General features: G+C 35.8%; 2 protein-coding genes across 2 annotated transcripts in view; both read left to right on the plus strand.

Annotated features, from left to right (window-relative positions):
- The first annotated feature begins 3,347 nt into the window (after nucleotides 1-3,347).
- rwdd (RWD domain containing 4) lies at nucleotides 3,348-9,072 on the plus strand. Its single transcript, XM_073836573.1, has 7 exons — nucleotides 3,348-3,536; nucleotides 3,783-3,863; nucleotides 4,313-4,422; nucleotides 5,379-5,529; nucleotides 5,772-5,883; nucleotides 5,970-6,019; nucleotides 9,040-9,072. Exons 1-7 carry the CDS (start codon nucleotides 3,513-3,515, stop codon nucleotides 9,070-9,072), a joined length of 561 nt encoding a protein of 186 aa, XP_073692674.1. The 5' UTR covers nucleotides 3,348-3,512.
- Nucleotides 9,073-12,119: 3,047 nt separating this feature from the next.
- rell1 (RELT like 1) overlaps nucleotides 12,120-12,810 on the plus strand; it is a 34,773-nt gene continuing 34,082 nt past the window's right edge. The window contains exon 1 of the mRNA XM_073836880.1: nucleotides 12,120-12,457. Within this exon, the coding sequence (XP_073692981.1) occupies nucleotides 12,430-12,457 (28 nt within the window). The 5' untranslated portion in view covers nucleotides 12,120-12,429. The remainder of the gene's footprint in view (nucleotides 12,458-12,810) is intronic.

Raw genomic sequence — 12,810 nt, forward strand, 5'->3', positions numbered from 1 at the left:
ATTCAAATAGAAAACTGTTATTTTAAATAGTACAAATATTTTAAAAATGTACTGCTTTTATTGTACTTTGGATTAAATAAATGCAGGCTACTACTAAAATCTACATACTATAATATGTTATATTATGCATTCTGCTGAAAATGTTTCCACAATTCTGCATAAACCATTTTTTTTCTTTCCTTCCGGTAGGCACATAACAGCATTTGTGATCCAAAATGTAATGCTGGCAGAACGGCTGTGGGTCTAGAAAGAAAAAAGCCCTACAATGAAACAATGTTGTGGTTTCTGTGACTTTATCATTACTCAGTTGTCAGGAAATGTTATATCCATTCAGATTTGAAACACTGCAATATCGTCAAAACAAAGCATACAAACGGTTTACAACACACACACAATAGGCCTCCTGCAACTTCGTACGTCCAAGCTGTAAAAGAGATTGTGTGGAGCCAACCAGTCATGTAATTCAAACTGTGGGAGTTAAAGCTTTGGCCAGCTGCCTGCAGTTCCTTGCCTAAAGAAACATACAATGGTGTAATATATACTTTTGGCTCTGTGGTGCCATATGCTCTGCCACGTAAGCTTAGGGAATACAAAACAAGCCCCAGAACTGAATCAAGCCTTCAGAGTGCTCAAAAGTTAATGCATATAACAGAACGCATGAGGGTGGTGTGCCATGAAATGGCTTCTTGCTTCCCCACATCAAAAAGACCTTTCTTTTGATCATACACTTTTAAACGGTATTAGTTCATTTCACTACATTTGTCAAAAAACAAGACTTGTTTTTAATATTGCTTCCTTAATTGTATCTTGATTTAAGAATGTGTAGAAATTTGTACTGGAAATCAAGACACAAATTCTAAGGAAAAATATTGTTTTTCATATTTTATATATATATATATATATATATATATATATATATATATATATATATATATATATATTGTATATATGTTTTATATATTTATATAAGTTCAATGGACGCAGATCGGTGAAAACCTTGAGCAATATCCCATCTTCTAGGGTCATGCCACTGTATACAAGATATTTCGCCAATGAAGCTATGATAAATATTGCATTTGCAGACAGATGATAAATTATTTATTTTTGACCCTGAGTTGCGTCTTTCATAAACTCGTTTTTGGATGGCTTATTTAATGGAAAAGCACGCAGAGGTCCGGTGAAATAGATCTGAAATTAGAACAGTAAATCTTCCCAACAGGTAATTTGGCTATCGGGCTGTCAGATGTGAGCTAGGATATAATCTTCTGCCCCCAACTCTCTGCTGCACCTCAGCTCAGTCTTTCTCAATAATCATAGAGGGCTTTAATCATGACTCAATGAGGACGTCTTGTTGACCCGTAAACCCTTAGGAGTTCCACATGTAAATGAGTGCAAATAATCAACATTCACGTCGCCATGAAGGTGCTTATGATTACTATGTAAATGTGAACTATTAAGTGAAAGGTGTTAAATTATTTTGTTTTGTTCTGATTAGATTATGTAAGTAGCGAAGCCACATTCATTAGAATGCAAATGAGAAATGATGAGCTTCAAATAATGCATAATGTAAAATTTTGAATAAAACATGATCTGAGTTTTCCAAGTAGATATTTATGTAACCCCTCACACCCGGGTCCTACCGCACCCGCTCCGAGCGGGTCTCGAACCCTGGTCTCCGGCACAGGAGGCGGACACACTTACAAGGAGGCTGCAACCTCTAGCGTCAGTCGCTAGTGCGTCTCTTGAGATCAGGGGAGTGAGGTTTACCTGCACGCACCTACTGGCTGGCCTCCGTTACACTCACCCCCCTAAACCTCACTCCCGTCCGGGTCACGGCACCAATGTAACTTCTCACACCCGGGTCCTACCGCACCCACTCCGAGCAGGTCTCGAACCGGGGTCTCCGGCACGGGAGGCGGACGCACTAACAAGGAGGCTAAAAGGCTGCAACCTCTAGCGTCAATCGCTAGTGCGTCTCTTGAGATCAGGGGAGTGAGGTTTACCTGCACAGCACCTACTGGCTGGCCTCTGTTACATTTAGCAGATTACTTCAATTTAAGATGTCAAAATGTTGTCACAAAAAAGTCATAATTTAGTCTCTGTCATGTTGTTCCAGTCCTGTGACATCCCTGCTGAAACCCCCCCCCCCCCCCCCCCCCAGCTAAAACCAGCTGGTGGTTTCCCAGCCTGAAAGTGGACAAAACCCCTCTAAAACCAGCCTGCTGACCAGCTAAAACCAACCTGATTGACCAGCTAAAACCAGCCAACCAGCCTAGGCTGGTTTTATCTGTTTTCTTCAGCAGGAATTCTTCTGCAGAACATGAAAGGAGATATTTTGAAGAATATTTGTAATCAAACAGGTCTGTTTAGAGTTGACGTCCATTGTATGGACAAAATAACAACAAAACTACTGAGACATTTCTCATAATATTTTCTTTTATGTTCCACAGAAGAAAAAAACACCCTTATGGATGGAACAACATAAGGGAGAGTAATGATCACAAAATATATGTTTCTTTAAACAGCCTATTATGAGTAAACACTCTATCATTCTGATACACACAAAATCATGAAAAATATGTAGAAGAAAAGTGTCAAAATCGTGCAACGAATATTGTAATTAATAAATAAAAACATTACATTTGTGCCAACTTTTCCACCATCTGACATTCATGAAATATTCTTAAGCCAGTCCAACTTTTCAGGCTAAAATATGCTAACCTAAAAATTTTAAGATAAACAAAATCTAGGATGTATAAATTCACAAAATTGCTATTATTTAAGAGGGTTTTGAATCAACACACACTCTTAAAAATAAAGGTTCCAAAAGGGTGTTTTTGCAGTGATGCCATACAATCTAAAGAACCTTTTTCAACAATAAAGAACCCTTTCTGCCTTTGAAAGGTTCCATGGATGTTCAAGGTTCTATATAGAACCACTGATGCCAATAAAGAACCTTTCTTTTTCAGAGTGTACAAAATGACTGCTAGATAAGAAAAGAAAAACATTTGGACTTCTAAAACTTTGTAGTCACAGGCTATGTGTATGCAAGTCGTAAATATTTGGCAATGCAATGCTTTTGAACTGGCCAGGGAACGGTTTTAAAGAGTAGATGTATATTTTCTTCGAATTTTAGTATTTTCCCCCTTAGTTTTCGTTATGTAGACTACACTCATTCGCCATTACCCACAATCTTTTGAGAAGTACCACAATGCGCAATGCCATACTACAGTGTTTTACTGCCATCTGTTGTATATTAAGAGTCGTTGCAGTGCCAGTAGGCTATTTTTTTCTGTACTCCAGTCCTGCAGGTGGCAGTTAATCTGACTGTATCCTGTAAAATGACTTTCTTCTGTGTTGTGGAGACTGGTGAATCTGTAAAAGCATAGCAGAGATATACTAGGGGTTTTTAAAGCATGTTGATATTCTTAAATGTCTAAACGTTATTTTGGCCACAGCTGGTAAAACAGCGTTGTTTATGAGTGGTTCAAAGTGTTGGATAAGCGAAAAACATGACTGCCAATGAAGACCAGGAGGTGAGAGAGATAGAGCTAAAGCTAACGCACATGAGCTAAAAGATGCTCATTTAAGTACAGTGTGGAGGTTTTATGAAGGCTGTGTATTGTAACCTAATGACAAACTTAATGAACGTCACGTGCATACCCACATTTAGTTCCCAAATGTAACATTTAACACTATACAAAAAATACAGTTGTTGTATCATGGTACAGTATTATTGTATTTTAATATATTGGAAAAGTACTTAAAGTGTTTTTGTGCAGATGGAGTTGGAGGCTCTGCGCTCCATCTATGAAGGAGATGACTGCTTTAAAGAGCTCAGCCCTGTTTCCTTTCAATTCAGGGTAAGAACTGCTTCTCAACACAATTTTTTTTAGTGTTGTGACACATGTAATAAAAACACCAAATACTGCTTACGTTGGCTTACAGAGATGATTTATTTAGGACGTATAGATACCAGGATTATTTATGTTTATTAGTTTAACACACTTTTATCCAAAATACATTACAAATGAGGAACATCATAAGCGATTTGTCATAAAGCACGCTGGTTACATAGTAAGACAACTGGTTTAGTAAACAAGTTAGAGAAATTAAATGTGGATGGTATGATGTGGTAATATTATGGTACTTTATTGCATAATGGAATTAAAATACTACCATATTCATATATTGTTGTATTGAGATGATGCTGTATTCATTCAATTCCAAAACCTTTCATCGCTACTGTTGCCTCATCTCCAGAAGTTTGTGGTAATGCCTTGTTTTGTGTCTGAATGCTGTGTTTTTGTAGATAGGAGATCTTGAGGACTCCAAATCCTTCTTGCTAGAAGTGTCATGGCCAGAGAACTATCCTGAAACTGCCCCGGACATATCATTAGAAGCATTTTTCAACAACAGAATGTAAGTTGTTCTCAGTATAATTGTGTTAGCGTGTAATTATGGCTTTCTTTCTTTTTTTTTTTAAGATTCTTTGATGAATAGAAAGATCCAAAGATCACCATTTATCTGCAATAAAAAGCTTTTGTAACATTAGTAAGCTTATAGAAAGGCATTTATGGTGTTACAAAAGATTTCTTTTTCAGATAAATTCTGTTCTTTTGAACTTTCTATTCATCATAGAAACTTGAAAAATTCTACTCTGCTGTTTTCAACATAATAATAGTAATAATAAATGTCTTGAGCAGCAAATCAGAATATTAGAATAATTTCTGAAGTATCATGTAACTGGAGTAATGATGCTAAAAATTCAGCTTTAAAATCACAGGAATAAATTACATTTTAAAATATATTCAAATAGAAAGCAGTTATTTTGAATAGTAATATATATATATATATATATATATATATATATAAAATATTTTAAACTGCTTTATGAGCAGAAAATATTTCTTTAAAAAAACATTAAAAATCTAACTGTCCCAAAACTTTTGTCTGGTATTTTAGATGTGATGGATTGTTAGCAGTGGTATATTTTATCTTTAATATACACAATCATTGTAAAAGTTTTTGAAAGATCTCTTATGCTCGCCGAGGATCATTTATTTTATCAGTAATACTATCTATTAGAAAATTAATTAATCTATTAGAATATGTCTTAAAATGAAATTCTTTCAGCAGCCATTACTCCAGTCTTTATTGCTACATGTTCCTTCAGAAATCATGCTAATATGTTAAAAAAAAATCTGAATAGAAAGTTCAATTTTTATAACACTCAATTTTATATCACTTATACTGTCACCTTTTATGCAGCCATTGCTAAATATATGTGTTATTTCTTGTATTAGATGCATATAGAATAGCGTATGCCATTAGGTTTAACAGAATTAAGAATCTGTTAAAAATATATCTATTTTTAGATCCCCGGAGACAAAGCAGTACATTCTCTCGAAGTTGAGTGAACAGGTAGAGGCCAACCTGGGTGCTGCCATGATGTACACACTCTTTGAGTGGGCCAAAGAAAACCAGGAAACACTCATGGAAAACCACCAGCCAGTGACATCCGCTGTGGTCTGTATTTTTGAAGTGTTGGGCTGTCTGAATGTATTGTGCAATCTCTAGACCTAGGACTTTCTAATTTATTTAACTTTATGTATTTATACAATCACTTCACCTCAAAGAATACAGTAGCATATCACTGTAACAACTGAAGGTCTCTGGTAGCTATGGAAACTGCCTTGCTGCATTCAGATTGTTCAGAATGACTTTGTCACGGCTCCTGTAAATAATGTAACAACTCTATTGTTTCTCAGACCCTGATATCCAACAGCGATGTCATGAATAATTCCACCTCTGTTAGTAAGAAGAAGGAGAAGAAAGAGCAACTAACCAAAGCACAGAAGAGGAAACTGATTGGAAGAACAGGTTAGTATTGTTGGAGAAAAAAGAAATAAGTTTGGCTTTGTTGTTTGAATGCACACTGATGTGAAACTGCTCTTTGCAACGAACAGATAATAAGGGTGAACTGCCAAGAGGCTGGAATTGGGTAGATGTTATTAAGGTAAGTTAAAATGAAAAGGTTTACTACAAATGCCTTTTGACATTCTGAAATATTTTAGATTTGTTTTGTAATGTCTGTCTTTTTCTCTTTTGCATGGGGATCTCGTCCATACATTGCCACCTTTTCTGTCCAACAAACAGCATGTAAGTAGTTAATCAGTTTCACATGCAGTTTGTTTAATATGCAATATACAGGTTCTGGTCATATAATTAGAATATCTTCAAAAAGTTGATTTATTTCACTAATTCCATTAAAGAAGTGAAACTTGTATAATGTATACATTAATTCCACACAGACTGATATATTTCAAGTGTTTATATCTTTTAATTTGGATGATTATAACTGACAACTAATGAAAACCCCAAATTCAGTATCTCAGAAAATTATAATATTACTTAAGACCAATACAAAGAAAGGATTTTTAGAAATCTTGGCCAACTGAAAAGTATGAGCATGTACAGCACTCAATACGTAGTTGGGGCTCCTTTTGCCTGAATTACTGCAGCAATGCAGCGTGGCGTGGAGACGATCAGTCTGTGGCTCTGCTCAGGTGATATTAGAGCCCAGGTTGCTCTGACAGTGGCCTTCAGCTCTTCTGCATTGTTGGGTCTGGAATATCGCATCTTCCTCTTCATAATACCTCATAGATTTTCTATGGGGTTAAGGTCAGACGAGTTTGCTGGTCAATTAAGAACAGGGATACCATGGTCCTTAAACCAGGTACTGGTAGCTTTGGCACTGTGTGCAGGTGCCAAGTCCTGTTGAAAAATGAAATCTGCATCTCCATAAAGTTGGTCAGCAGCAGGAAGCATGAAGTGCTCTAAAACGTCCTGGTATACAGCTGCGTTGACCTTGGACCTCAGAAAACACAGTGGACCAACACCAGCAGATGACATGGCACCTCAAACCATCACTGACTGTGGAAACTTTACACTGGACCTCAAGCAACGTGGATTCTGTGCCTGTCCTCTCTTCCTCCAGACTCTGGGACCCTGATTTCCAGAGGAAATGCAAAATTTACTTTCATCAGAGAACATAACTTTGGACCACTCAGCAGCAGTCCAGTCATTTTTGTCTTTAGCCCAGGCGAGACGCTTCTGACGCTGTCTGTTGTTCAAGAGTGGCTTGACACAAGGAATGCGACAGCTGAAACCCAGGTCTTGCATACATCTGTGCGTAGTGGTTCTTGACTCCAGCTGCAGTCCACTCTTTGTGAATCTCCCCCACATTTTTGAATGGGTTTTGTTTCACAATTCTCTCCAGGGTGTGGTTATCCCTATTGCTTGTACACTTTTTTTTTTTTTTCTAGCACATCTTTTCCTTCCCTTCGCCTCTCTATTAATGTGCTTGGACACAGAGCTCTGTGAACAGCCAGCCTCTTTTGCAATGACCTTTTGTGTCTTGCCCTCCTTGTGCAAGATGTCAATGGTTGTCTTTTGTACAACTGTCAAATCAGCAGTCTTCCCCATGATTGTGCAGCCTACAGAACTAGACTGAGAGACCATTTTAAAGGCCTTTGCAGGTGTTTTGAATTAATTAGCTGATTAGAGTGTGGCACCAGGTGTCTTCAATACTGGACCTTTTCACAATATTCTAATTTTCTGAGATACTGAATTGGGGTTTTAATTGGTTGTTAGTTATAATCATCAAAATTAAAAGAAATAAACACTTGCAATATATCAGTCTGTGTGGAATGAATGTATACATTAAACAAGTTTCACTTCTTTAATGGAATTAGTGAAATAAATCAACTTTTCGAAGATATTCTAATTATATGACCAGCACCTGTATATCATACAGTGGCCCAAGAAGTATTTGCACTCTAAGGTCATATTTAAGCCACATTTTTGTGACATTAAATAAAATAAAAAAACAAAAAAGAAAATTGCTTTTTAAAAGGATTACTCCAGTTCTAAAATAAAAATGTCCTGATAATTTACTCATCCCCATGTCATGTTCGTGTCTTTCTTCAGTTGCAAAGAAAGTACGTTTTTTGAGAAAAACATTCCAGGATTTTTCTCCATATAGTGGACTTCAATGGTTAAAAAGGTTAAAAATGCCGTTTCAGTGCAGTTTCAAAGGGCTCTACACAATCCCAGCCTAGGAATAAGGGTTATATCTAATGAAACAATCAGTTATTTTCTAAAAAAAAAAGTTTCAAAGGGCTCTACACAATCCCAGCCTAGGAATAAGGGTTATAGCTAATGAAACAATCAGTTATTTAAAAAAAAAAAAAAACAACTTTTTAACCTCAAATGCTTGTCTCTGTGCATTCCAGTTTAATACAGTTAGGGTATGTCGAAAAACTCATATCTCATTTTCTCCTCCAACTTTAAAATCGTCCTACATCGCTGCAGAAGTACCGACTCACTGTTTACAAAGCAAACATGCAAAGAAGATCAAATGCTCCTTACAAAAAAAAAGGTAATGAGGACAAAATGGGATAGGAGGTGATTCGACAAACCCTTATTGTCTTGAACTGGAGTGCACAGGGTATGCATGTGCATTGCAGAGCTACAAAGTGTATAAATGGTTAAAAAGTGTATACATATTAATTTATTTAAGAAAATATCAAAATAATTTAGCTAGATAAGATTATTAGATAGATTATTCTGCTGGGATATTTGAGAGCCCTTTAAAGCTGCATTAAAACCTTCAATCCATTGAGCACCATTGAAGTCCACTATATGGAGAAAAATCCTGGAATATTTTCCTTAAACAATTTCCTTGCAACTGAAGAAAGAAAGAGATGAACATCTTGGGTGACATGGGTGAGTAAATTATCAGGACGTTTTTATTCTGGAAGTAGAGTAGTCCTTTAAAGAAAAGAATACTCTTATTAAACATGGATGCATTCAATTGGAAAAAAAATATTACAATAGAAAACAGTTATTTGAAATTGTAATAATTTTTCCAAATGGTACTTTAATTGTATTTTTGTGCAAACAAATGCATCCTTGGTGAGCATTAGAGACTTTTTTCATATTTATTTACATATTTCTTGTTTTCTTTCTTTATAGCTGAGTAAAACTGGAGGAAAAGATGAAGATTAGGGAGATGCTTGGGCAGAAACGTGGATTGAAGTAGCGTCGGATGAATGTGTTGATGAAATGTGTCTCTGTGCACTTGTCTTTTTTTTTAATGAAAGCTGAACATGAATTCTCTCCGGCCATGATTTCAATACACCTGGAGCTGCCACAGAGCCGATTTGACACTGAGTGCGAGGAGCTCTGGCGTCACAAAGACACGTGTTCTCAGAGCCACACTAGCGTGTGCTAAATTATAATAAGCCACGCATGAATATCATGAGAGGTGTGATAAGAAAACAAACACAGGTTTAAATGCTTGTATTTTTGGATTTGGTAAGAACAGATGGGCGTGACTTAATAAACTTAACATCAATGCGATGTTTCATCTAGTGTAATTTTCCTTATAAAAAATCTGATATTCGGTAGTTGATCCTTACTGTCACAGGTTACTGAAATAAAATGCATATTATTTAGCTGGTCATGTGATCTAAACATGACAACCCTCATTAGGCCTCTCGCTCAATGTCAAATTAAAACAGCTAAATAAATACTAACCATCTAAAAATTAAAAGTGACCTTTGAGTTTTACATTTTGATATTATACAATAAAGATATTTTATGAGTGTGTGCTTTTTTAAAAAAAAATAAAGTGTTTTAAACCCAGTCCTTTGTAGATAAAACAGTGCCACTCTTGTTTAATGTGAAAACATTGTGTGTAAGGGCTTGTCAACATAGTGTAATATGGATCTAGGTCAGAAAGGTTGTTGAAGAGCCAGGTTATTCGCCTTAGTAAAGGTGGGAAACATATGATAGACAAGATGACAGATGGTGTGGTGTTTAATGTTACTGTCTTTATTACCTGTTTAAGGCAATATATATATATATATATATATATATATATATATATATATATATATAATGTATGTTCAATGGCATTAAGATTCTTGCAGTGATTTCCATTTCTATTGAAAATAAGTTACATTTTGAAAATGCATAATATTTTACAGTGTGACTAGATTTTTGTTACTTTAATAAGAACAAAACATTATACAAACATACATGTGATACAGAGAAAAAGGCTTTTACGTAAACCACTTGTACTTATTAAACAGCTGTATAGTTTTTTTTTTTTGCTTTTAAATTTGTACTTTTTTTCTATTGTCTCCAAATACATTTTAATATCAAGTTTAAATTGTTCAGAATTTGGTAATTTATCATTCCATTTAACTTTATGAATATAATAATAGGCAATTGTAATAAAAAAACATCAAACATCAATATAAAAATCTTATCACCATCAAATAAAAAAAACAACAACATAATATCAGCTTCTACAAAATGAACAGAAATAATATTGTTTTTTTGCTTTTAAATGTTTACTTTTTTCTATTGTCTCCAAATATACTTTAATATAAATTTAAATTGTTAACAGAAATAATAGTTGTTTTTTTTTGCTTTTAAATGTTTACTTTTTTCTATTGTCTCAAAATATACTTTAATATAAATTTAAATTGTTCAAAATTAGGTTATTTATCATTGCAGTTAACTTTTTAAAGGGATAGTTCACCCAAAAATGAAAATTTGATGTTTATCTGCTCACCCCCAATGCATCCAAGATGTAGGTTACTTTGTTTCCTCAGAAAAACACAAACGAAGATTTTTAATGAAAACCGGTGCAGTCTGCCAGCCTTATCATGGACGTGGATGGGCACCAAACCTTTAAAAGTAAACAAAAACATGCACAGACAAATCCAAATTACACCCTGCGGCTCGTGATGATACATTGATGTCCTAAGACACGAAACGATCGGTTTTTGTGAGAAACTGAATAGTATTTATATAATTTTTTACCTTTGATACACAGCCACGTCCATCTGTAATGTGCACGAGTTTGGCATCAGTCACGTCACATGAGCACGCGCTCTGTCTTATAATACGCAAACGCCGGAAGCGATCTGTCGCATGTATACGACACTCATTGTTTACACAGTGCACAGAGATTGTGGGTATAGCGGCTATTCAAAATGGTAATTACTTGCGCGTATCCTGATTGTTTAAACCGATTTAAAGCTAAAAGATTACATTAGTTTGCGCAAACTCATCCGGGACTTTTCAGTGATTTCCCCTTACGGCTTTTGCGTATTCTACGCCAGAGCGCGTGCACATGTGACGTGACTGATGCCAAACTCGTGCTCATGACAGATGGACGTGGCTGTGTATCAAAGGTAAAAAATTATATAAATACTGTTCAGTTTCTCACAAAAATCGATCGTTTCGTGTCTTAAGACATCAATGTATCATCACGAGCCACAGGGTGTGATTTGGATTTGTCTGTGCATGTTTTTGTTTACTTTTAAAGGTTTGGTGCCCATCCACGTCCATGATAAAGCTGGCAGACTGCACCGGTTTTCGTTAAAAATCTTTGTGTTTTTCTGAGGAAACAAAGTAACCTACATCTTGGATGCATTGGGGGTAAGCAGATAAACATCAAATTTTCATTTTTGGGTGAACTATCCCTTTAAGTATAGTAATAAAATCAAACATTAACTATCATCACCATCAAATGAAAAACAAAAAATCAGCTTCTACAAAAATGAACAGAAATCATTTTTTATATAATTACTCTTTCCAAAAGATTTGTAACTTAGGATATTCCCAAAATTAATGATTAATAGTTTCAGAGAAAATTTGATAAAAAAAAAACATGTTCACCTTAATACACTGTACCAGTGATTTAACTGGAAAAAGTCGATTTTATATGAAATTTTCTCTTTTTCTGTTGTATTCAAAACGTAGAAAATCCTTGCCCTGCAATTTAACACAAGAAGTAAATTCTTAAACTGATTGTAAAAATATATATATATTATTACATTCTAAAAAAAGGTCAAATAATTTCAGTGGAAACTGCATGTAAAACCAAAAAACATCGCATAGGATCAACTGAAACGTTAAAAATATAAACAAACGTGTGACTGGAAGATTCTAGACTTTTTCCGGGTTCCATATTCTTCTGTTTCTTTCTGCTTGTACACATGCAAAAGCCTGCCGCCCCCAGCAGGACAGGAGACGCCTGCATGCAAACGGACACCATCCATATACAGGACAATTTTGTATGTACATGTATCTTTACAAACGCTTTTTGTCCTGAGGATTTTCTGCTTTTGAATCTGAGTCGCACTTGACCGTGTGGTGCAATGCTCTGAGGAACGGGGTTACAACTTTAAGAGTGGGATGTTCCTCGTAGCAGAGATAAGAATGAGGAAACACCAGTAGTAGTAGCTGTGAATGTAAGCACAGCTCAAAGCTCTCGAGTCTTTGGACACTCCAGTCCCAGTCCGAGTTCGTCCGTGGACGACGATCGCCGGTTGCATAGGTGGGCCGATGGCAGATACCGTAACAATCACGCCACGTAAGTACTTACCCGCGTATGAAGACATATGCAAGGGCAGATCGATTGATGAAGACCATCTCTGGTAAATTGAGAATCACGCATCCATACTTTCTTGTACCATATCATATGTTCATGGCGCATTTGGGAGAATGCAAGGGGGTCTTTTACGCAAAGTGCGGTTGTCAGTCATAAAGTTATTGGCGGATGACCTGGGACTCAGCATGCACTGATGCTGCCATATGTCTGATGTGTGGAAATGTATTCGTCCATGGTCGCGTAAACAGATGCGCAGATTCGTTGACTCTTACATTACCATTCATCTGCAACTCTCATTAATTCTAAAACTCGCAACATTGCTTTTTAATTAACTT

The sequence above is a fragment of the Garra rufa genome, chromosome 3 (assembly GCF_049309525.1).
Source record: "Garra rufa chromosome 3, GarRuf1.0, whole genome shotgun sequence".
In the NCBI taxonomy this organism is placed as follows: domain Eukaryota; kingdom Metazoa; phylum Chordata; class Actinopteri; order Cypriniformes; family Cyprinidae; genus Garra; species Garra rufa.